General features: G+C 40.7%; 1 protein-coding gene across 6 annotated transcripts in view; it reads left to right on the top strand.

Moving 5' to 3' along the window:
* The window catches only part of BANP (BTG3 associated nuclear protein), a 225,005-nt gene that overhangs the window by 24,284 nt on the left and 174,172 nt on the right, over positions 1-26,549 (top strand). For 2 of the 6 annotated variants that reach the window (XM_075008502.1, XM_075008503.1), the window contains exons 2-4: positions 1,548-1,578; positions 7,150-7,244; positions 13,592-13,791. The exons of 1 other annotated variant lie outside the window; for it this stretch is intronic. In XM_075008502.1, the coding sequence (XP_074864603.1) occupies positions 13,706-13,791 (86 nt within the window). In that variant the 5' untranslated portion in view covers positions 1,548-1,578; positions 7,150-7,244; positions 13,592-13,705. Of the gene's footprint in view, positions 1-1,314; positions 1,702-7,149; positions 7,245-13,591; positions 13,792-26,549 lie in introns of those variants that run through there. 3 more of the 6 variants (XM_075008499.1, XM_075008501.1, XM_075008500.1) reach the window with 2 other exon arrangements.

Raw genomic sequence — 26,549 nt, forward strand, 5'->3', positions numbered from 1 at the left:
TATTGTGTTAAGACTGGCCTGTTCCCAGGACTTCTGAGAAATGACAAATTTAACTTGCCAAAATGGCAACCACATGCACTAACCTATTGCCAAGTTTCTTGGGCACCTTGCCCTAGTCTATGCAATCCTAACAGTTTTCATCATGGTCAGAATTTCAAATGAGTCAACACTGGCAGCAACGTTATTTTGAATAAACAACTGTGATACGGTGTGGTGTCCTCATTCAAAAGATAGACTTCTAAAGAGTGGCTGCTGCAGAGGCCAATCACAGAAGTCTTTCGTAACTCTCTATTATATTTTTTCAAAATAGCACTCCACCTGCCTGGTTTAATTGCTTTTGGGTGTTGAAGTGGAAGAAAGAAAGAGGAAAATATTTATGCACAGTTGGATTTGATTCACTGTCAAGGTTAAGGGATAAATTACCGTTTCCATTGGTATGCCTCAAATTATCCTGCGAGTATTCTTTGCTCCAGAGATTAAACAACTTGGTCTCCTGGCACACACTTTCCATCCTTCTGTAACTGTGGGGGAAATACAGATGTGGATTGTTCCTATGATTTTCATTCAACTTTAGAAACTGAAGATTTTCTCTAATATGATAACTAAAGTCCTTTGACGGAGAATTCTGCAGGAGCAGGGCAGAGAAATGCATGGCTCTAGAATCAAGACCATGCTGTGGAAAGAGAATTAAGCTTCATCAGAGCTGAGCTGTAGAAACATGAGACAGAGGTTGGAACCAAGGAGGGAAAAAATTAAAACTTTTTATTCAAATTTTGTTTTAATTAACAACAGAAAGTCCCTAATCTTGCTATGTATGTTAACCAAAATTTTAACAGCTCTCACAGGAATGTCACATATGTTTGTACTGTGGGAGAGCAATCGTGGTTTGGATCTTTAGATAGTATTGCAATATAAATATTAAATAATTTTACCCATTTTAAAATAGAAAATGTAAAGATGCTACCATTTAGGAATGTTATTCCCTTAGTTAATTGGCCAAAGTGTCATGTTTTATTTCTTTCTGTACATGCATATGGAAGCATTGATACCGTTTTTTAAATGATTGAATATTAAACAAATTACATTTAAAAGAAAACACAAACATTGTGTATTTAATGCTGGTAAATGGCACTGAAGTGCCCAACTGGGGAGTCAAGTGAGTGTCTTTATTCATAACACATATACAGGAATAGTGCATGTCTTCCTCACAGGTTGAGATCAGACCAACTCAAAAGTGATAGGTGTGTTTGTGTGTTGGTTCTCTGGAGAAGCTGCTAAACAAAGTGGCAATTAATTGTAGTTCATATAGTAGTTTCTATGATGTGGACACCAGTCGTCTAGGAACTTGGCCAACATTTGTCTTACTTATTTTCCAAGATCACTGAACGTTGATTTAAGTGGCCAGAACCAAGCCAATCTGGATTTGAGCCAGTAAGCTAATGGTGAAAGTCTCTGATTCTCACAATCAATCTTCTAAATCACAGCCCCTTTTTAAAGAACACAAAGAATTTACTCTGTTAACATTCTTTTTTGCTGCTGTTTTTCAGGGTTGCATGAAGTGGCAGACTTCTTAAGAGTGTGAGTTTGGGGCCTTCCGTGGTATTTGAGCGAATTTTGTTGCCTGATTCTGAATGATGTCAGAACAGGATTTGGCAGATGTGGTTCAGATTGCAGTGGAAGACTTGAACCCAGTTCATCCAGGTACAGTAGGGGGTAGCAGTGACACAAGGAAAAGCAGTGAAATGTTACTTCCTAAAGAGGGGATAAAAATAATTATTGGACTTTTTCTGCAAATGCAAGGTGGCACAAAAATTTCTCAGAGAATTCATCTTCTGCCTTTAAAAATGAATTTGCTAATATTAGAGTCTTTGGGGGTGGCAACGTTACTCTGTAGCTTCACAAATAAGGAGCAGGCCTGTTTAATTTGAAGAATAGGTTCTTATTCACAAAAGCTCATGACCTAATAAATTTGTTAGTCTCTAAGGAGCTACAGGACTGCTTGCTTTATGTGTTGCTAGTATATGTTCCAGTAACTTTATCAACATGGCTTACATTTTGCTAATAGTAGACCAGTTTTTCTTTTTTAACATTTTTGCATATAATCCTAAAAATAGAGTAATATATCCTCTCACCCACACTCTCTCTCTTCTTTGTACAGAAGTAGCTTTGCACAAAAAATTAGGGTTAAATATTGCCTAGAATAATTTTTTTCCTTGTTGCACACCTTTCTCAGGCTTTCCTCCAAATTAAATTGCTATCCAACAATTATAAACGATAGTTGTGTACTTGGTATTTAATATTTCTTTCTTTACATGATGAAATTCTTTGCATTGTACCAAACTGATAGCAGACTGAAATCATCTCCAAAAAGCATTATTGTGACTTCTGATTAGTGAGAGTTTGTTCAGTAAACGAAAATGTCAGTATTAGGTATTAGTCATTGGTCTCAGTTTATATATGGCTCCACTGGAGATAGTGGGTCTGTGTCAGAGCTGGGGAACCATTTTCTATCACAGGCCACCGACCCATATTAAAAAATCAATTGCAGGCCACATAGAGCCCCATGAGGTGGTGCAGTGGCTCAGGGCTCCACCTTCTGCAGTGGGGTGAGCTGTTGCTCTTGGCTTTACCCTGCGGGGGCATGGAGGCACAGGATGGGGACCGAAATGAGGGATTAAGGTGCATGAGGAGTTTGGGGCTGGGGCAAGAAGTTGAGGTAAAGGAGGGGATGAGGGTTCTAGATGGAGGGTGGACTCTGGGGTGGGGTTGAAGATGAGTGGTTTTGGGTGCAGGAAGGGGCTCTGGGCTGGGGGCAGGGAGCTGGAATTTGGGTAGTTGCAGAGGCTGGGAGGCAGCTAGGGTACTGGAGGGTGTTTCGACTTGGGCCAGGGATTTGGGGTATGGGTCTGGAAAGAAGTTAGGTGTTGAGGGGCGTTTCTAATGTGGGGCAGGGAATGCTTAAACTCGGGCAACTCCCAACGGGCACTGCAGTGAGGTTATCACAGATTCCAGAAAATCTAGAAACAGAGTAATCACAAAAACATATTGGTACACCACTTCTTTGATAAAGTTTAAAAATAAAGGTGAGAGATGTATACAAACGTAACTTATGAACTACTGGTTATCTTATAGTTTTGGAGTTCATTTGCTATAAAATACTGCATATATGTAAAGGATCTGAAACATTCTTGAAGTTATTTTGCATAAATGTGGCTTTACATCAGCAACTTGAGGGAATTCACAGTTGACTATAGATCTTAAGAAGGTTTAAAATTTATTTCTCAAAAGTAGACTACAGATCCCACAGAAATAATAGAATTATTCTGTTGGGAAGGATCACAAAAGAATCCTCCACTGAGAGAAAATCAGCCATATCTAGACCAGTGGTTCTCATCCAGGGGTACGTAGTGCTAGTCCAGAGGGTACTTTAACTCAGTGTTTCTTAAACATTTTATGAATTAAAAATATTGGACTTATTTTATGTTAATCTAATATTTTTTATTTATCCTTTTTGTGCATTCATAAGTATGATGGCAAGTTTATTGCCTGTGGGCAAATTCTAACAATGAACTTGTTACGATTAACTGGTTTAAACAAATGTGTTGCAAAGGTAGAAAAAGTTGTCTCTCTAAAAATTGTAGGTACTGGGTTACATATAAAAAAGCTTGAGACACACTTGCCCAGACCATCCCGAACAGATGTTTGTCTATCCTTAAAAAGTTTTTCCGAGTATCTTGTTTAATCTCCTTTGCTGCACAATAAACCCATTATTTCTTGTTTTATCTTCACTGGACATAGAAAACAGTTGATCAGCATACTCTTTATAATGGTTTGTATCATGTTTAAAGATTGAGAGGGACCTGGATAACAATCTTCTTTTCTCAAGACTAAAACATGCCCAGTATTTTTAACCTTTCTCTATAGGTCAAGTTTTCTAAACATTTTGACATTTTTCCTCTTTTCTGGGCTTTCTCCAGTTTATCCACATTTTTCTTAAAGACGCTGTCTACACTAGCACCCGCCTTTCCAAAGGGGGATGCTAATGAGAAATTTTGGGATATGCTAATGAGAAACTTTGGGATATGCTAATGAGAAACTTTGGGATATGCTAATGAGACGCAGCGATGAATATGCAGTGCCTGCATATTCATCGCTACGTCTCATTAGCATATCCTGAAGTGTCCCACTAGCATCCCCCTTTGGAAAGGAGAGTGCTAGTGTAGACATAGCGAAACTGTAGCACTCAGTGGACACAGTACTCTAAGATTTCACATTTGCTGAGTTGAGGAGAAACAGTTATTTCCAGTGTCTTAAACGTGACACTTATGTTAATGTATCCCAGAATATCAGCCTTTTTTGTAACTTCAGTGTATGTTAAACTACAACCACCAGACCACTCTAAAATGTATTAATATCAAGACAGTTACTCCCCATTTTGATTTTTTTCCTTCCCAAGCGTAGTGTCCTTTGCTCTTGTCTTATTAAATTTTATCTTCTTGAATTCAAATCAGTTCTCCAATCTGCCAAAGTCATTTTGAATTTTCATCCTGTCCTCTAAAATGCTGGTAATCCCTCCCAATTTGGTGTCATCCAACTTTTATAAACATACTCTCCTTTCCATTATCCAAATCATTAATGAAAATATTGTGTAGTGCTTGAGCAGGACAGGTTCTTGTGGTCTCCCCCAGATATGTTTACCCAGTTTGATGGCAAACCATTGATAACTGCTTTTGGAATTTGGTCTTTCAGTCAATTTAATCTAGAACACACTTCTGTAGTTTGCTTATGAGGATATCATGTGGGACTGTCTCAAGCCTTACTAAAATCAAAATATACAGTAAAAGTTTTATTATTGGGTATTCTCAGGGAACTGGGGATGCCAGATAATAAAACGTGCCTATTATTTGAGGTGTGGCCAGCAGCCGGACCCATGGCAGTTGCTGCTGGCTGGGTAAATGGCCCTGCAGCATGCCAGTTAACCAAATGTACCAGTTATCCGGGTGTGGGATAACTGGGCTTTTACTGTATAATGACATGCTGCGCTCAGCATTTCAGTGTTGGTCTTAATGAATACGCCATTAGAATTATTTCATAATTTCTTATCCTATTGAGATGATTTTCCTCATTCAAAAATATTACCAGTATTGCAGTAGTTTCTCCACATTGGCTACGTCTACACATGCACGCTACATCGAAATAGCTTATTTAGATGTAGCGACATCGAAATAGTCTATTTCGATTAATAACGTCTACACGTCCTCCAGGGCTGGCAACGTCGACGTTCAACTTCGACGTTGGGCAGCACCACATCGAAATAGGCGCTGCGAGGGAACGTCTACACGCCAAAGTAGCACACATCGAAATAAGGGTGCCAGGAACAGCTGCAGACAGGGTCACAGGGCGGACTCAACAGCAAGCCGCTCCCTTAAAGGGCCCCTCCCAGACACAGTTGCACTAAACAACACAAGATCCACAGAGCCGACAACTGGTTGCAGACCCTGTGCATGCAGCATGGATCCCCAGCTGCAGCAGCAGCAGCCAGAAGCCCTGGGCTAAGGGCTGCTGTACACGGTGACCATAGAGCCCTGCAGGGGCTGGACAGAGAGCATCTCTCAACCCCTCAGCTGATGGCCACCATGGCGGACCCCGCTATTTCGATGTTGCGGGACGCGGATCGTCTACACGTGCCCTACTTCGACGTTCAACTTCGAAGTAGGGCGCTATTCCCATCCCCTCGTGGGGTTAGCGACTTCGATGTCTCGCCGCCTAACGTCGATTTCAACTTCGAAATAGCGCCCAACACGTGTAGCCGTGACGGGTGCTATTTCGAAGTTGGCACCGCTACTTCGAAGTAGCGTGCACGTGTAGACCCGGCCATTGAGAGAAACTCACCCTTATTTTTTCTAGACAATCTACATAGATATGTAAGAAGCTAATATTCAACATGTCATACTAAAGTTGTATGTGGACATACCATACATCAGCAGTTCCCAACCTTTTTGAGACAGGGACTCATTTTGACAATCCAGGAAGAATTTGTGACCCAAGGCAATTCAAAACTGGTGGGGGTTGGGGTGTTGTCTTCTGGGAAAAACGTCCCCCTCGCACCCAGGCTTAAACCCCTTTCAGCTAGGGTTGCCAGATTTTTGGAAAACTTATGTGGGACAGGCAGCCGCACTTGTGGGATCCCCAGCCAGGGCTGCCTGCCCCATATAAGATTTCCAAAAGCTGGGTGGTACCCTGGCAGCCCTGAAGCTGGGAGGTGGCTGGGGTGCAGATCCCTGGCCGGCAGTGCCAGCCATGGGATCCCTGACTGGAGGGACAGGGAGGATCCCACAGCCCCCTGGTTGGGAGCTGGCTGGGATGTGGAGTCCTGGGTGACTCTCAGCTTTCCCCTTCCCCAAGTTTAAACCCCTGTCAGCCCCCACAGCCCCTCACCTACCTCACATGAGTTCCATGTGCTGCTGCTGCTGCTCCCTGCTGCTCCTTTGCTGGGCCACTGCTGCCAGCTCCTCTGTGCAGCTCCCCCAAGCCTTGATTCCCTTCCTCCACCTGCAGCATGGGCAGTTCCCTGTCCTGCCATGCTGAAATGAGACTCAATTTAATTGGTTTAATGGCTGGATCTCTTTGGCCGTTAAGCCATTTAAATTGAGTTTCATTTCACTGTGGCAAGGCAGGGCAGGGGTGAGTGGCGGCGGAGCTGCAGATGGCTCCTTTAAGAGCCACATGCGGCTCGGAGCCACCCAGCCAGAGACCCTTACTAAATCTTATTATCCAAACCCATGTTTGGGTTGCAACCCGTAGGCCAGAAATCCCTGCCATATACGTACAGTGCTGGATATTTTCAATAGTCCAGGTAATGTACGTTAATACATAGCACTGACATTGTTTCAGAAAGAAATCTGAGAGCATATAATGGATCAAAAAATTGAAAGATTCAGTGTTCAGTGCTTTTCTTATGAAGTGGCAAATAGAGTGCTTACCCGTTGTTGTTACGTTTTCACATAAATAAGGAAATTACTGTTCTGCAAACCATGCTAGAGTTGGTTTTTTCTGTGCAGCTGGTTCCTTTCACTTACCTACTTCAATGTCTTCATAATTTATTTGCTCCCAGAATTGTAGTGTGACAGTACTTACTTTTATTTGCAGTTGTATTGGAGAATCACGAGGTGACAGATGAAGACGTAGAGCCTGTTCTGAAACGGCAACGGATAGAAATTAACTGCCAGGATCCCTCTATTAAGGTTGTAGAAATATAGTTTTCTGTTGTTCAGAAGATCAGATACATGCAATTGCTTTCTTTTGCAGGGGAGGAAGGACATTAAAAGCAGAGACTATATACTGTGTATTTAAATGTGCACTGGGTGGGATTGTTGCCCTTTCTGCAAATATTTTAGAATTGCTATTTTAATTTTTATTTATACTACTATAGTGGTGTTAGGCCATAGTTCTGGATCAGGACCCTGCTGTATAAGCAGTGTACAAACATGGGAAAAATAAAAAGTTCCTCCCTTAAGGGCTTACAAACTAGGTGGTGATGTCTGTAGTGGTTGAGAAAGGAGGTAGTGGGAAGGAGCTAGGTGTTTTGGGGAGGAAAAACCCTATTTTAGTTATGTTGAATTAGAGCAGATGGCTAGATATCTTTATGGCGATAAGAGAGAGAGGGACTGAGATTCTAGTTTGGACAGAAGGAGACAGGTCAAGAGTAGAGACCTAGATCAGTGAGTCATCAGCAGAGAAATGTGAGTTGAATTTATTTTGTGCAGATGAGATCACCTAGAGATGAGGTGCAGAGGGAAACAAGAAGGGGATAAGTTCAGAGTTCTGTGATTCCCCCAGGAATACTGTAGAGGGAGATGAAGACACAGTGCAGAAGTGATTAAAGGTAGGAAGAGAACCAGGAGCAGGCAGTCCCAGAGGTCAAGTGAGGACAAGATTTTAAGAAGATGTGCATGGTTGACAGTGTTGAAAGCAGCTTTGACAGGTCAAGGAGATGAAGATGAAATACTGCACTGATTTTGAGCTTGAATTAGGAATATACTCATCCCTTGTTAAACGAGTACTTTATTTACGAATACTCACTTAAACGAGGGACACACATACCTCCCCTAGTTCACTTAATGAGTGAACTGACCCCGCTGGCTTCATACCGTGGCAGTGTAACTGGCCCTGCAGACAGACCTCCCTGCCGCTCTCTCAGCCCCGTACCATGGCAGCATACCCGGCCCCGCAGACAGACTCCCCTGCCAGCCCTGTGGCTCTGCACCATAGCAGCGGTAGGATAACTGGCCCCATGGACAGACCCCCCTGCTGGCCTCTCGGTCCTGTACCATGGCAGCCTAACTGGCCCCACAGCCAGACCCCTCTGCTGGACCCTCGGCCCCACAGCCTGACACCCCGCCGGCCCTGCAGCCCCAAACCGCAGCAGCCAGACCCCCTACTGCCTGTACCCCCCCTGCAGCCTGAACCCCCCCCCACCAGAATTTAATCCTCCCTCCCACTCACAGCCCCAAACTGCCCCCAGCCTTTAACCCTCCCCAGCCCAAAGTTAACTTACCCTTCAAAAGCAGTGCCACCTGCTGCCACTCCTTCCCTGAGTTAGGAGCCCTTAGGAACCAATTAGAGACTTTAATAGGAATTTAGTGTCCCTCTTACGAGTTTTCGCCTATGAGCAGACAACTGGGATCCAATTGTGCTCATATAGCAAGGGATGAGAGTATGTCTTCAGAGACTTTGATGAGGAAAGTTTCAGTGACATGGAAGGAATGGAAGTAAAATTGGAGAGGCTCTAGAATGGAGAGGAACTTCAGAAAGTAATCATAAATAGCAAATTGAGTGATCTGAGGGTTGACAGGTGATAAGTGACAACTGGAAAGACAAGCTGGGACATGAGTGAGAGTTTTTATGATGAGAGAGACAGAATAATGCTTGTTTGTGTGGGGAAGAGCCAGAGGAGAGGTAGAGATCAACAAGAAGAATAAGGGAGAGGATGAGAGTAGACATGAAGAAGATCAGGAAGTGGGATGGATAAGGTCACTGGGAGCAGAGGAGGAGAGAAGATGAGAGCCTTTTGCCTCTCTGACAGGAGAAAAGTATGAGAGAATGTAGGAGGGAAAGAGAAAGCAAGCTCTGAGGAGGGGTGGAGTCTCATCAGATTTTCTCAGTTTTCTGTTGGAAGAAATTGGTGAGCTCCGGTGTTTATTGGTAGTTAGCACAAATACCCCTATGAATTAAACCCTGAATGATTGCTAATTACCTCATTAGATTCCACAGCCAAATCAGCTGTTACCTTTTAACAATTCTTTTAAAATTATAGTTTTCCATAATCAGTCCAGCCACATTTGACTTGATTTTCCGGTGCACATAGGCCTTCTCCACCTCTCCCACGTTTCTTTTTAGTAGTGTGTATTGGTAATGTTTCCATCATGAGCACCAACACACATATTGGTAATATTCTGCTGTTACACAGATTGGCATATACCGTCTTACTGCTTTCAGATTACCCTAGAAGCTGTGACAATCCGACAAATCTTCCCAAATTAAGAATGCAAGCTGGTCTGCTGCATTATCAAACAGTTGTGTACTGCTTAATGTTTTCTGTGAGCTTGGCTTACTCTGTATATTTAATTCTTCTTTGAGTTCTTGCTCCCTGTGCATTCCAGCACATGTGCGTGCGCATTGTGTGCATGGGCATTTGAAGATATTTCCCTAGCAGTACCCATTGGGTCGGTTGTAGCCCCACCCAGAACATCATCATCTTCCCGATGCTACATATATGACCTTGCTGACCTGATCTCCCTGGCACTCCTGGGCTGCCATGGATGGGGGGGCTTCTCTGGCCACACTGAAGCACCCCCCACCTTCAGAAGCTTCATGGGTAGTGACACTCTAGTAGGGCCTAGAGCAGCTCAACTGTGTGCTGCGGGCGCAGGCACTCCAGCCTGGATGGAGCAGACCATGTCTAGGGTAAAGGGGCTGTTGCAGCCTGGCTGAGCTGTAGCAGCCACCCCAGCCACCATTTAAAACTACCAGTTAATCAATTAAGTGGGATTTTACATCACTACTTCTACTTCTTTGGGCCTGGCACTATTTACTCTGCGACCAGTGGTGGATCTGTTGAGTCCAATGGTAGTTAAGCTGCTGATAATGGTGATCGTGGAGAAGGATTTTGATCTTCCCTCCACATCAGACACATTTAAGTCTGCAAAAGACCTTAATGAGATGACAGCAAAGGTGCCTTACCACACTCCCATGATTTTGGCTTCTGTGGCACTATCACTGGTGCTGTCTCCTGCTCCCATGCTGAAGATGTCTCCTGGGTGTCTGCTTTAGCACCCCAAGCAATCTTTCTGGCCACTGGGTCTACTTCAGCAACACTACTCGCAGTGCTCCATGTGCTTCCACCACTGGCTCCAGCATCACGTTCCTTCTTGATGCCTCTGGCACCATGGGAAACCTGCATCTGTGAGTGCCCACGATTGCTCTCCCTGCTACTGGTCACCATCACCATTGGGGATGACCCCTCCATGATTGCCATCAGAGTACATCTTGGAGAGGCACCAGCGGCATCGATACAGTCCTGGTTTCTGCAATGGCAGGCACCTGTAAAATGGCCCTTTTGGACCCTATGAGCCTATCACCAGGTCCAGGGCTCTCCTTCCAGGGCTGCCTCAGTGGCACTGTTAACTCAGGCACCTCTCTTTACGGTAGTTCTGAATCTTCCCTTCAAGGAGCATCTGGTGGACTGTAGAAGTCGTATATCCTCAGTGGCCTTGCCACAAACACCCAGCCCCAGCATGTGTAGGCATGTTAGTAGGGGCCCCAAAGGCCAGGAAGATCTTGTTCCTCAGGTGGCCTCATCCTCCCTTAATGAAACAGTTGTGAGAATCTCAATTTCCTTCCCTCTGTGGGGAACGAGGACCCATCAGGACCTCCTTAGAAAGACTGCTCAGGGTCTCAATCTCCTGGTGGAGGAGGTAGTCAAGGAGGCTGATCCAATTGTGGATGTTCTTTTGCTTCAGGATCTGGCTCAAGTGTCTTTGCCTGTCATCAAATTGATCCAAACCACCAGCAGGGTGGTCTGGCAGACTGTGCCCTTCCACATCAACCAGGACATTTTTTTTCTCCCTGTTTTCTTTCCAGCATCCCATGCATCCAATAGGGACAGGGCATTGCACTCTCTAGACAAGTGGCTCCCAACTTTTTCCAGACAAGGAGCCATTTTGACAATTCATGAAGACTTGGTGACCCAAGGCAATTCAAAACTGAGGGAGGGGCAGTGCCATAACTAGCTAATTTTGTGCCTGAGGCAAGAATATAAATTTGCGCCCCCTCATGTTTATATATTTATAATAGTTATTTCATAGAAAAATGGTAACTACATTAATAATACATGTTTATTATACTTAATTGTTATTATAGTTGAACTGAGTTGTGGTGGGGGAAAAACCCTTATCCCCAAACCACTCCTTTCCAACCCCTCCAGCTTAAATCCCACATTCAGAGGCTGGAGGGGCTGCGGGGAGTAATACTGAAGGGCAGGGGGAATCATACTCAGGGGCTGGAGGGAAATACAAACAAAAAAATGAAAACTGACAAATTGGCTACATAGAACAGAAGGGGAGCAAAAGGGGGGAAGTGTGGAGCAGGGGCGAAAATTACTTTCTGCAAGAGTCTGTTAACTGACTTGCCTGGGATGGCTATGAATATCAAAGTTGGAGAAGCTGTCTTTGCAATGTGTAATTGCTTCTCTATTGATAGAGCTGCTGGATGTGGAAGAACTGAGGAGCTGCAAATGGCTTCTTTAAGAGTCACATGTAGCTCCAAGCTGCTGGCAACCCTTGTTTGGGTCCTGACCCATAAGCTGGGAATCCCTGCTCTATACCTAAGACGTGCCTTTGCTTTCTATACAGAGTGCACTAAACCATTCTGCAAGTCTCTTTAACTTTTTGTTGCCTTTGCGGACTGCATGAAGAGCCTCATGATCTTGTTGCAATGCCTCTCATTCTGAATCACAACATATATTGTGTTTTGCCATGACTTGGCTAAGGTGCAGGCTCTGCCTATTACCGAACACTCCACCAGGGCACAGGCATTTTCAGAGGCCTTTCTGGTGCAGGTTGCTATTCTGGACATCTGCAGGGTGATGACATGGTCTGCTGTGCATATCTTTACAGTGTGCTTCACCCTCATCCAGCAAGCAAGGGATAATGCAGCATTTGGCAAAGCTGCTCTGCAGTTAGTAGTGAGCTGAGGTCCGATCCCTCTGCTGCACAAACTATGGATAAGTCACATTCTGTAATGCACAGGAGCAAGCACTTGAAACAAAAATGATCACTTGCCTTTATGCTCTTTGAGGTATGTGGCTCATGTCCATTCCAGACCCTCCTGCCTCTTCTCTGTTGGACTATTCCAGCAAGAACTGAGCGGGCATCAGGTCCGCAGTGGCATAGGGAAGACATCACCACAGGGTGCACCATACCCAACCTGATGGGTACTGCTAGGGAAAGTCTTCCAATAACTATGCACTCAGCACATGCAAACGAGATGCTATGGATTAACACATCTCAAAGAACAGCGGTTACAAAGGTGATAACCATTTTTTTAGATGGAGGCCACTAGGTGGCATGCTGGCTGTTTCTTAAATAAGTTTAAGAAATATGTGTTAACACCATTAGGTGTGTAATTTCCTCTGGAAAAATCTTGCAAGAAATTTGTCTTTCAAAAATGGATATATTTTTCCTAGGGAAATAGATCCTATTTCTTGCATATGTCCAGGTGAGCTGTTTGATAGAGAATGAAAGTGAGACACATTTGTTGCCTTTTAGGTTATGGTATTTCTTTGAATGTATAGTAAAACCCCAAGTTACACAGGGGTTGCATTCCTGCAACCCTGCCTAACACAAGTTTTTGTGCAAGTTGGGGTGGGGAGCTGGAAACCAGGCTGCTGCTTCATTCCCAGCTCCCTGTCTCTTGCAGGACTGGAGGAACAGAACAGCTGCTCAGTTTCCTGGCTGCTTCTCCCTGCCTTCCCCCAGCCGCTTGGCTATCAGGCTGACAGCTGTGTGGTTGGGGGAAGGCAGGCTGACAGCCACAGAGCAGCTTCAGGTTCTGCTTAACTCACTTTAAAGCGAATTACACGCAACTTGAGCCATGTATTTTGGGGCTCACTGTATTGAAATGCATTCTACACTTTTGTGAGAAGCTAACTTGGTCTTTTTGGGGCTATATCTATTAGTGTATTGAAGCATATTATATATTTTTCCTTATGCATGAAACAGTGAGATGTTTTGGCCTATCATTGTCATCTTTGTTGTGGCAGGTGAAATCACATTAATGAGATGATTTGGTACAGAATTTTTCAGGTTGGATGCTGTTGGCTTCTTAATGAAGAATTAAAGGAAGTCTGTAAATGGTGGTAATGCTGGTGCAGTTCATCAATATTAAGGAGGGTGGAATTTAATTACTAGGAGGATAGTATCCCTTAAATTGTTGGTCAGTCATATTTAGGTGACTCTTGCTATGTGTATGTTCCTGAAGGTACATTTATAAGTCTCTAAAAATGGCTTTTTTTGCCTTCTCTCCTCCTCAGTCATTCTTATATTCCATTAATCAGACAATATGTCTACGACTGGATAGCATTGAGGCAAAGCTGCTGGCACTAGAGGCTACCTGCAAATCATTGGAAGAGAAATTGGACCTTGTCATGAACAAACAGCATAGCCCCATCCAAGTCCCCATGGTGGCGGGTTCTCCTCTTGGTGCTACACAGACGTGCAATAAAGTGCGATGGTAAGAAAAGAGCAGGCCAGTCATCAATATAAGAATGTACTTTTTTAGCACTATCGCAAATCCATCTTCCCAGTAGTAGCAGACTCTGCAGCTTTATGCATACCTGTCAGGAACTTGGTACGTTGGTTAGAATTAAGAATTAATTCATCTTGAAGGCAAATGCTATGCCAGTTTTGTGACGTTACTTCTGGTTAGACTGAGACTAAACATATCTAGGTCCATGGACAGTTTGTAAGTATTTCCACATTTCATTTTGATTTAAACCAGACTGATTCAAAAAGTTTCATCAAATGCTTTTCTTTTCTTTGTTTTAACATTTTTAGTTAATATGTTCATTGATTCTTTAGGCCATATCATTCTAATCACTTCTAAGTTTATTTTAATCTACTACAAATTTAACAGAATTGTTTAATTGTACATGCCTGTTCCCTAACATTGTCAGTTGAATAATATCTAGTGTTTTTATTTCTCAGGTAGAATCAGAGAGGTTAGGGACAAAAAATACCTATTAAATCGTACGCTCCGTTTCACATGCAGCTACATGCTTGACTTACAGTACATTTACTTGTGCGTTATCCAGTATAGTTTCAAATGTCTCAAGCATTGTTAGTCCACCCCTTCACTTAGTGGATTTGTCCAGTCTAGTAAATTTAACTGTTGTAGGGCTTTGTATAATGAGGGGCCTAATTTTTCCCCATTCATAATATCAGTCAGTTTTTCCTAGATAGCGCCCATAAATAATTTGACCTAAATAACTAATGTCTGTCCTTGTTTACATCTTTGTAATATTTATAGAGTATTTTCATAGTCCTCTTCCTCCCTGATCAATTTGCAGTCAACATACAACAACAATTTTGCTTTTATAAGTCAAATTTTCCATCCTCTGGTCTTTTTCATTACTCTCCTCTGAACTCTGACTAATTTCTGAATATATTTCTGACCTGTGGTAGTCAGAAATAAACACAGTGTTCCAGGTGCAACTGGAAAAAGCTATTATCTCCATGCTTCATATTTTGAGGCTCATGTATATACAAGTTAAAAAAATCAGCATTGTCCTTTTTCGCTACCATGTTGAACTTCAAATATCTAATTTTCTGACCACTGTCATATCTGGTTCCCATTCAGCATTACTACTTTATAAGTACATATGTGTTTAAGGTTATACTTCCCCTCCACCAAAGGTACATACTTAATTTTCCATTTCTGTCCTGTGGGGTGTTTGCAGCTAACCTCCATTTAGTAATATTATTTCATTAATATGCTGTTTACACCCTGTCATAGTTCATTAATGAAGCTGCTGAATCAGACTGGACCTAATACTAATATCTTTTAAAAATGGATTCTGATATTTTACAGTCAGAAGGAACCATTATGATCACGTGATTATTCTGACTACATAATACAAGCCATAGAATTTGGTTCAGTAATTCCTACATTGAGCCCAATAACTTGTGGTTAAAACAAAATTAAAATTTATTTTTTAAAAAAAATCTAGTCTTGATTTAAAGACTTTAAATGATGGCTATTCTTTGGTAAACTGTTTCAGTGGTTCAAATGTATCTTTATTTCTAGTTTGAATTTTTCTAGCTTCCACTTTAATCTACTACTAGGTGGTATGTTGGTCATACACAGCTCAGGTGACTTGTTTAGGAGTTGGTAAGTGTCCAGTACTTCCGAAAACAGGCTGTTATTTAGGTATTTAAATGGGAATTTTGGATTCTAACTTTAAGCACCTATTAAAAAAATTGGCCACTGTTACTTTATTAGCGCGTGATATTTGTGGGAAATCCATGATTGTCGTAATTGAAATAGGTACCTTCATAATTGTATATGATCTTAAGAAACAATTGTCAGCCATAGCTAATTCCCTTAATAACTGGGCTGTGTATAACAAGATTGTTGAATTTTATGGTATGTGCTGAAACATTGCATATTATAACATTTCAAGTATCTATATACCTACTCTTTATCTGTTGTTACAGGACTTCTTTTCTTATTATTCAAACTATTTGTATATATACATTTTTGTTAAACACATTTTTAGAAAGGAATTCAGTGTCCTGAATGTAATCTAAAACCATTCCCTTTAATGGCCATTATGCCCAAAACATACCTTCAAAAGGTTTATACACAAGTATGTGACCTGGTCAGGAACCTATTAATGAATACCCTGTAAGCATTATCCTTCAGTAGCTTTTTCTAATTATACAATTGTAATTCTGTAATGGGCATAGTGTTCGATCTGTTGCTGTATTCTCTTTCGAAGGTCTTACATGCCTGCAGTTGTGTTTGTGTGTATTTATAGTGTTCAGTTTGTTTTTTTCTATTTTGCGCAATCACTTTTGTCCTTTGATTTTAATTAAAGATATTTAGCAAACAGCAGCATTCCCTCAAGTATTTTATTGAAATGTGGGTGATATAGTACATGAACTTACAAAAGTTTCAGAGAGATAGTTGTGTTAGTTTGTAGATGCAAAGACAATGTGGAGTCCTGGCACACTTTAAAGATTAACAGAAAATTTATGCCCAAATAAATCCCATAGATTTTTAAGGTTTGACAGGACTCCTTGTTGTTTAAAGATTTTGGCAAAAGTAATAAATTGTTATGAATATCTTCAGTTTTGTCAGGGAAACATTGAATTTCCCTGAAATTGCGTTCAATTTTGGGGCCATGTAACCAAAAAAGAAAAATAGGAGTGTATTCTCGAAGGACATGTATTTAACTTACAGATCATTTCTGCTTTCACAAAGCTGCTGGAGAATAGGTGAAGAGCTGTCAGCTAAACATCAGAGACACTTGGACTGGGTCCAGACCTGGTTCTGGCTCAGTTTCACTGTGATCAGTTATATCAGTAAATTACTTCTCTTTTGTCTTATAGAAATTGGTTCCACTTGTTGATTATTTCTAATTAAAAACCTCTATTGACTGTTCTATTGTAATACTCTCCCTTTATGTTCTTCCCCTCTTCCTCCTTGAAACATAGATGGCAGTGGAGAGCTGCCAAATCGAGTTGGTATTTCAGATACAGATTTTCAGATTCTACACCTGAAAAAGATATGTCAACTCCTTTCCCCTCCTGCCATTACACTAATACCAGTTCTACCATTGTAATAAAACCATTGTGTGCAGATAACAGAGGCATGTCAGCCAGATGGTGTTATGCTTCACAACAGTATCTTATTTGTGTGCCAGCAATGCAGACTTTTTTCAGGAAGTACTGAAAGGTTGTGATAATCCCCCCCAAGCAACTGTGAATGTTTTTTGTGTTTTATTTGACGATCAGCTGCTTGTATTAATGGAACACAGATTTGCCATAATTGAGCTTCATTTGTTATAAAACTCTACATAGTAGAATGTATAAGTTCACACATCAGTTTGATTGCTTTGTGATATTTTGCTATTTTTAAAATGTTTGTTATGTAAATTTGTTCTGTAAAGTATGTCACTTTCAAGTGTGTCTTGGCCATCTTGTAATAAGAATCAGGGTGACTTGGACATACAGCTGCTGGGCATCCATTTTTCAGTGGGATCGCCAAGTCAATAAGGGATATTAGTAGCTCATTTCAAGTCCAGTTTGCAGCATAGCACGAGCTTGAAACTAAGGATATGACTAGACTACCTGGAAGATCGACAATGTCAAAGTCAATATTTTGGAGTTCGATTTTGCACCTGGTAGAGATGCGTGAAATTGAACTATCTGGGGTCAGCAGTTGACTCCCGTACTTCTTGATATCACAAGTTTCTCCCATCAACTTCCCTCTGTGAAGACAGACAGCTAAGTCTATTGCCGATAAGTTGATTCTAGCTATGCAGCTGCGGTAGCTAGAAATGCATATCTGCAGTTGACTTACCTGCCTAGTATAGACCAAACCTAAGGCAGGTTCCCTATCTACCCTGGCTCTGCATGGCTCCTGGAAATGGCTGTCATGTCCCTGTGGCTGCTAAGTGCAGAGAGGCTCTGTGCACTGCCCATTCCTTGAGTGCTAACTCCATAGTTCCTATTGGCTGGTAACAGTGACCAATGAAAGTTACTGGGGTGGGGCCTGTGGTTGCAAGGACAGTACATGTTGCCTTCCTGTGCCAAGGGTCACAGGGACCTGGTGGCCTCTTCTTGGGAGCTGTGGTAAGGGCCGCTGGGACCCTGCAGCCCAGCTGAGTCCCCTCCTACCCCCCAATCTCTTATTCCTAGCGTCACCCAAGAGCCAACACTCAGTCAGAGCCCTCACTCCAGTGATGTAGCCAGGATGAGCAACTTGGGTGGGCCCTGACTTTTGGTGGGCAGGTTAAGATGAAGGGGGCAGGAGGCATTGTGGTTGCCTCCCTCCCTCCCCTCCCGCCAGCCTTTCAAGGGGTGATGGATGCTCTTGCTATGTTTCCTCAGGCAGCACCCAGCTCTGGGACAAGTGCCTCTCTCCAACAGCTGGGGTTCGCATCCCACTGCCCTGACTCCCTGGCAGGGTGGAGCAGGGCCAGCCCCTGCATCCCAGCCCTGCTCCCCCAGCAGGAATGGCAGGCAGACAGGCAGTGTGGGGCAACTGCTAGGGCTGGAATAGATCTGGGGCTGCAGCGGGATGTCCGCTAGGGGGCTATGGTCCTGGTAACCCTATGTTCTGTGGCTATGCTCCTGCCTCATCCCCTTCCAATACCCCAACCTCTTGCCCCAGCCGGCTGAAGGAGAGAGAGAGTGGGGAAGAGCGAGCAACAGAGGGAGGGGAATGCACCAAGTAGGGCTAAGGACCTTTGAGAAGGAGTGGGGCACCAGGTAAGGGATGGTCTGGGGGCAGGATAGTGGTGTTCAGCTTTGTGCTATTAGAGAGGTGGGCCAGCCTACTTTTTTTTTTTTCCCCCTAAGTCTCCTTGTGATGAGGTCTAGCAGTTGTAGTAAAGCAGTGGAATTCATACCTAAGCATTCAGGACATCCTAGATTATGATTTGGAATGTCATACTACCTATACAAGGCTTATTTATAAGATTAAGTGATATATTCTGGCCATGCATCCAATGTTTTACAGAGCCAGGAGTCTCACTTATGTAAAAATTGGCAGCTTGAAGTTCAGCTTTCTGTTGTTTTCTCTGGTGATCTTAACATGTTGATTTCATGGGATAACTCATGCTTTCCTCCTTTTGTTTCTTTAATGCTAATGTATAGTTTCCAAGTTTTTAAAATTTTCATTAGAGAAATGAAGCAGAAGTTTCAAGCAGATCGGCAATAAATCATGGTCCTCCCTCCATTATTTGATTTTTAGAGTAGAAAGTTTTTGCATTCAGAATATGAATCTGATTTCTGTCTTTATTAAGCATAGGAAAATTGATACGTTAGGATGGAACTTTTCCAACTCTTTTGGTTTGTTTTTCTTGAAGATTTGCTGACACCTCAGGAAAACTAAAATATACCAAAAATGACTTTCTCCTACATATTATGTTTTTAGTAAGTGCATCGTATAAAAGCTGGAGTCTTGTTTGCAGAGCTGCTCTGTTCCGGTTAACACCCACCTGATATCATGAAATGTTATTACACACCAGTTTACTGCAATGGAGATGGATTTGATGTTACTCTAAAAGATTATAATCTTGGGTAGCAAAGAAGCTGCATGAACAGGTGGAGTCTTAAGAAACAAAAAAGATCAGCCTTCAGAACTCTTAGTATGAAGGAGCAGATAAAGAAGTCACAGAAAACCTGACATATAAGAGGAAGTCTTTTGAAGCATAATGTTATAGATTTTTCTATAAAATGACGGAGTTTTATTTAAAAGGCACTTAAAGACAGTAAATAAGTACAAATACAGCTTGCAATCATTATAGCTTAATAAAAGAGACTTAAAATGTTTTCTTAATGCTTAGTGACTACAGTTTAAAAATTTGTTTTTCTATCTTATCTGTGAAGCCCGGACTGTGTTTTCATACTACTGTTAATGTGAATTCATTCTTTATTTTTTCAAAATTAGTGGAATGGAAAGAGATATTCTCAGGCTGTATACAGAACTGTGTTTAACTGTATGGAGACTTCAAATAGCTAAAAAACAGTAGCACAGTAATATAATAAATATCATGCTTGTAGGATAATGCATATTGTTTTGGTGTCCTGTGTCTTGTCTGACATCATTCAGATTTATTGATAGTGCAATCTCGCTCACCTGGTCCTGAAATGTGACTGGGTCTGTGCCTCTGCCTTCATCATTTTTTAGTCATCAGCAATCTCTTTTGACTTAAATGCAATCAAAATTTCAATAGCTCCCATAAGATTATTAGAGAACTTAAGGAAGTTCCTTTAGTTTGCTGTTGTGTGACACTTTATATCATTTAAATGCAATCTGAGACAGAAAGTTGCAGGATTGGAGTGAGTTCAGGCAGGAGAGGTAGTTCATAGGTTTACTAATTAAATATGTAGACCTGCAATAAAAATCATGTTTATATATCTTTTTAAACATTTTCCCTGAAAAAATTCAACACAAGATACAGCTTTTTTTATTTGTTTATTTTTTGTTAGCATCTTAACTGCTGCCTAGGATTAATTACGCTAAAAAACGAATGGCTTGCAAGCATGCAGTGAAATAGATCAGCCTAGCAATTGTAGTTCACCAAATGCCCTTTTCTTTAAACTCTAAAACAGACAGTATTCATACTGTAAGACTGAAGTAATATATTACTTTATTTTAGATCTAAATGAAATCTTGGTTTTTGCAATGGACTTGCTACAAAGATCTCTTTCCATTCCCCATTCCTCAAAATGTCCAGTTTATAGTTTATATTGCCCAGCATATAAAATTGAACAATTTGAGTCAATCAGTTCTGTTGCTCTGTAATTGGGTCTCTGTACTGCTTGTCAAGATAGTGATGAGTTTGATTTAATTGACACATGCCTAGACTGAGTGTGGTTGACTAGATAATTGGTTTATAATTCTGGCCATTCATTTAAAATTAGCATTATAGCTTTGTGTTTTTCTGTAAAGAACTTAGGTTTTAAGGCTAAATATAGTGCTAACCATTGTCATAAGATCTCAAGTGACATGTGAATAGGAAGATTTTCTCTTATTGGCACGGGAAGGGGCGACAGGATTACCTTTTAAAATGGAGTTACTGTTCAAAGACTCTTCTCCAGCATATCCTGTAGATAAGTGTCTGTCATCTTACATTAATAAAAGAGCAGTGTTTGCAGCTTTTGCTTAAGGCTGCTAAACAGAAAACAAAAAGGGTATGACACAATTCTACCACTAGTAACAGAGAGGAAACCGTGCTAGTCTATACACTGTCAAAACAAAAAGCAGTCAAGTAGTACTTTAAAGACTAGCAAAATAGTTTATTAGGTGCCTTTATGAGGTCTTTAAAGTGCTACTTTTCTACCACTAGGTGGGGATATGAAAACTCGTTTTATTATGGTAGGCGTGGATGGATAATATGAGGTGGTGTTTGTCCCCTAATGAAGTAAAATCTGTCAACAGGGTGGGTTAGATTTTGATTAATAGGATTTATTCTTCTAGTTTGTATCTCCGCTTGCCAACTGGAATGCCTTTTGGCTTTGGATTTTCCTAGTTCAAGGAGTTCAAGAACTGCATTTCTGGACAAGTATTTCTCTTTGTTTTCAAGTTGTTTTGTATTCCAATGATATGGAAAATTTAAAAGTTGAGAGAGTTTAGTTTAAATGGATTTGCAAAGCATTGCAGCAAGAAAACAGAATTAAAGTGCAGTTGTAATTCAGAAATAAGGTAAAAGAATGTAAGGTATATAGTCTGCAGAAAGCATTACAACCAGATTCCTAAGGAAAAAAGTAATTAAACTATTTATAATATAAAAAAACTATTAACTAAAGTAGGTATAATTAACATTATACTCATGCTTATGTGCTTTGCTATACTGGCATCTGTAGCGTCAGTGAACTAACAAATACAGCTCCCAGAGAGGTAACTGTGTTAGTCTGTATGTTTGCAAAAGAAAGAAAGCAGTCCGGTAGCACCTTAAAGACTAGCAATATTATTTATTAGGTAATGAGCGTCTGTGGGAAAGATCCACTTCAGATTTTGGAGCCGAACTAAGCTCATTACCTAATAAATAACATTGTTAGTCTTTAAGGTGCTACGGGACAGCTCTCAAACTTCCTTTAAAATCAATGGGATTTTTGCATGAAAATCATCTTTTTAAAGGGGACGATTGTTCAATCCTCATGTGAACAGTTCTTAATCACACATCATCTTATTGCTGTAAGTGCATGGGAAAGGATTGAATGTTTGGGTCTCTGATCTGTGCTCAGCAAAACCCATCATGTTCATTTTAGGTCTATTTGCAAAATGGAGGACTAAACCAGTGTTTGTAAAATGGAAAAGGACTGTCATCAGTGCAAAAAAATAGATCTTCAAGTTTCCAGAATGTGCTACAAGAATAATATGGGAAAACATTTAAAACTGTCTTGTTCTTGAAAAGCTTATTCTTAAGAATTGCAGCTATTTCTTGGAGGAATTTAGCATGTATTTGTTTGTGCTATTCCAAGTCGGGGAAATACAGTGGAAACTAATAAAGGAATGGATGAAAATCCAAAGATAAGCTATAGTATCACAGTCATGCTTGGGAAGATGATCACATATTTGACAGTGCTCTTGGACTTTAAGGAAGGACTATTTTAAGTTAGTCTTTTTTGAAGTTGTTAAACAAAACAAAGTCTGTAGTTCTCAGAGTAGTTTAGTATCCTGTCATACCCTATACCCGTGCCACCCAGAACAGTGGGATCTTAGTTTCTCTTGGATTCAGTGTGAACAAGTTATTGGCCTAGTTAGTAAGGCCTTCTTGTTTGTCAGAGGAACACTTCTGAGACATGTTTGCAAAATTTGATGTTGATTTTTTCTCCAGTGGATCCTGGATTACATTTGATTATCTACCTTTCTGGTCAGCCCCCTCTGTCTCACATTCTCATGTATTCGTGCTCCAGATGTGGTGGATCTTTATAATTCTTTCTACTTGGGTACAGCACAACTCTGAACTGAAAAACGTTTTAGATCAATTTTTATGTTTGATTTTCACATTTTATCATTTGTGCTAGTTTAAGATGTACAGAAACACTTCTCAACTACAGTTAGATCACTGTTTTGTTTCAGCTGCCTGGTCCCCAGAATTATCCTTGATCTTGGGCAGATTTACAAAACCAGGGAATTAACTTCTGTATTGGGATAGATAATGGAATACATAATCAAAGAGTCAATTTACAAAGATTTGGAAGATAATAAGATGATAAATAATAGCATGAATATTTCAAGGACAGATTGTGTCAGTCTGATGGCTTTCTTTGACTGGGTAACAAGTCATGTTGGTAGCGTGAAAGTGGTAGACGTGGTATATCTAGACATTAGTAAGACGTTCGATAACAGCCACACATGACCTCTTTAACAAAGAGGTGAGTGCGTAATTGATAACTACTCTCCAGGAATGTTTATTTAATGTCATAGTCATGCTGGAAAGGCATAATGAATGGGGTTCTGCAGGAATCAGTTCTTGGTCTGGTTTTGTTCAGTATTTTGATATGGAGATTTAGATAATGAAATAGAGAATACACTTACAAATTTTGCAAGCTGGGAGGGGTTGCAAGAGCTTTGGAGAGGACAGGGTAGTAATGCAAAATGATGCAAACTGGAGAAATGGTCTGAGGTACATAGGATGAAATTCAATAAGGGAAAATGCAGAATATTGCACCTAGGAAGGAATAATCAGCTGTACACATGCAAAACTACCTCAGAAGGACTATAGTGGAAAGGGATCTATGTGTCATAGTGAAGCACATACTAAATGTGAGTCACCTGTGTAATGCTGTTACAACAAAAGCAAACATAATTCTGTTATGTATTAGCAGGAATGTTGTCAGAAATGAAAAGTAATTCTTCTGCTCTTCTCTGTGCTAATTACATCTCCACTCGAGTATTATGTCCACTCCTGGGTGCCACGTTCAGGAAAGATGTGGACAAAGTGGCCAAGGTCCAGAGAAGAGCCATAAAAATGCTTGAAGGTCTAGCAAACATTATCCATAAGAAGATGGAAATAATTGGGTTCATTTAATCTGGAAAAGAGCAGACTGAGAGTGGACATAACAATTTTCAAGTATCTAAAATGTTGTTACAAGAAGGAGGAAGAAAATTTATTTTCCTTAACCTCTGATGATGAGACAAGAAGCAAAGGACTTAAATTGCAGCTAGGCAGGTTTAGGTTGGCCATTAGAAAAAGCTTACTAATTGTCAGAATGGTTAAGCGCTGGAATAAGTTTTTTAGGGAGATTGTGGAATTTCCATTATTGGAGATTAAGAGCTGGCTGTAGAAACAACTGTCAGGGATGGATTTAGATGATGCTTGGTCTGGCCATGTATGTTGGGGACTGGACTAGATGAGTTCTCAAGGTTCCTTCCAGTTCTATGATTCTGTATACAATTCTTTTCCAAAAGATCAGCCTAGACTGGAAGGCTTTTTGAATGAAAGCAATATTGATGACAATAACTCCTCCCTCTCTACCTTGCCCCCAGTATCTTGCTGATCAGAAGTAAAAAGGACTGTAAGAACAGATGCTCTTCCTAAAGATGCACATGAATATCAGGGAAAAGAAAAATGTGTGGATAAAGAAACAGTTACGTTTTTAAAATGTTTTCTTGTACGTTACTTATTTGGCTAATAGTGGGTTCAGTTCTCTGACTTATGCATGCATATGTGGGATTGTACATGCAGAGTACGCCAAAAGAGTCTGTCAAAACATGAGGCCTTATAAGTCCCTCTCCACCCATTCTACTTTCTGTACCAACTGGAGTTTTGCTGTAAATACTTCATCAGTCTACATAAATGGGTATAAGAATGCAAGAGGAGAAACTGCTTGTCTGAAATGTTCTTGTCTCAGTTTTTCCGTAACTCATTTCCATCCATCTGGAGACGGTCTTGATCTTGTACTTTATGGGAGGTGAAATGTCAGTTCTTACAGTTTTATTTTTCTCTTCTAAATAGAAAACTCATCTGGGAAAGAGGGGAGACGTTGATTATGGGGGTGCCAAAATCTCTCTTGTTGTCTGCATTCTGTATGTTTGAAAGAAGAAAAACAACAGCTAAGAGTGATGGATTTGAGTCACGCATTTTCCGTGTTAAAATTACCTTTGACAGGAACTTTCCTTTGCAAAGTGTACAAGATTCTTTTGATATTTTTAAAAAAAAATTCAAAGACCAAAGCATGACTACTTGAAAATCATTATCTTTCATGTTTGTTACCTATAAAATAACATTTTGTTCGAAGGTGTCATTAACTATTGACCTAGTACATTTTCTTTTAAAAATCTGTAAACATTGCAGATATTTGAAAGAGAGTTTCATTGCATTCAGAGGCCAAAAAATAGACCTGAGTATTTTCTTTCCATACTCCTTCAACTCCATAATCTCTCCTCAGTGGCAGAACTGATGGGAAGATTTATCTTGTTCTTTCGATTGCTAACTAATCTTACTACATTAACACAGAAATCTACTGTCACATTATTATTATTATTAGTGCAGCTTCTGAGAAGCTCTGACATTTTCTTGGGTGAATATGTTCGTTTATTCTGCTTCCTTCTTAATTATGGAAGAGGAATACTTTTAATAGGCCTACCTAAAGATGAGAGACAGAGAAAAAATTGCAAAGAACCATATAATACGTTATATTTTCCTCTTCCAGCTCTCCTGTGACTAGCTGACCCTACAGTTTTCATACAATCATAGAGTTGCAAGCTTGGAAGGGCACTCAAGTGGTCTTCTAGTTCTGTTCTCTGAACCCAAGACAGGAGGAACACATATTCTATAGATAATTTCTGACAGGTATTTGACCTGGTTTTGAAAAGCTCTAGTGACAGAGATTCCAGAACTTACCTAGGCAATTTATTCCTGTGCTTAACTACCTGTACAGGTAGGAACTTTTCCCTAATATCAAACCTAAGTTGTCTTTGCTGCAGTTTATACTAATTGCTTCTTATCCTGTCCTAAGAGGTTGAATAAAACAGTATTTCTCCCTCCTCCTTGTAATAACTGTTTTACAGTACATAAAAGGTTATCATGTTCCTCATCAGTCTTCTCTTCTCCAGACTAAGAAAACCCCGCATTGTTTTCAGTCTTATGACCTGCTGCAGAGCTCGTTGGTAGTTTTGTAGATATTGTGCAGACATGTTCTCCTTGAAAACCTTGCATTGAATGTCTTGTTCTCTTCTAGATTTTGCATTTTTTTTCTTGTAAGCGCAGAATTGAATCCTCTTGGAGAAAACTTCTGTCTATAGCTGTCTCAAATGTTGTGATATAGCTGTGATTTGCTTTTATTGAAAAACATGGCATATGGAGGAATATTTGTGAAGAGCTTGATTTTGCAAACTGATCTATTAAATTTTTTTCCTCTGTAACGTTGCATGGTATTCCACTGAAATCCATTGAAGGGGGCCTTCCCTGTAGAAGAACTTGCAGGATTGAGGCATTTGTGTGTAACTGTTGTCTCTTAAAGTTATTGTTGTTGCAGATTAGCAAAGTGGCCTAAATCATAAACTGTTTTACTTTCCAAATAGGAACTTGCTTAGACTTGAAAACATCAGCCCAGGATAAACTCTTAACAAAAGTGTGTTTACTGGCCATAGGAATATAGTGGCTTAAAATCTGATTCACCATGATACCTCCTCAGAGCCACTGATTTCGTTGGCATTTACTGGTGATGAATTTGATGTCCTTTTATAAACATCAAATAAAGCAACTGTGACCTTCGTGTGGTGCTATTACAAAAGAGGTGGGGCAAACA

The sequence above is a fragment of the Carettochelys insculpta genome, chromosome 14 (assembly GCF_033958435.1).
Source record: "Carettochelys insculpta isolate YL-2023 chromosome 14, ASM3395843v1, whole genome shotgun sequence".
In the NCBI taxonomy this organism is placed as follows: domain Eukaryota; kingdom Metazoa; phylum Chordata; order Testudines; family Carettochelyidae; genus Carettochelys; species Carettochelys insculpta.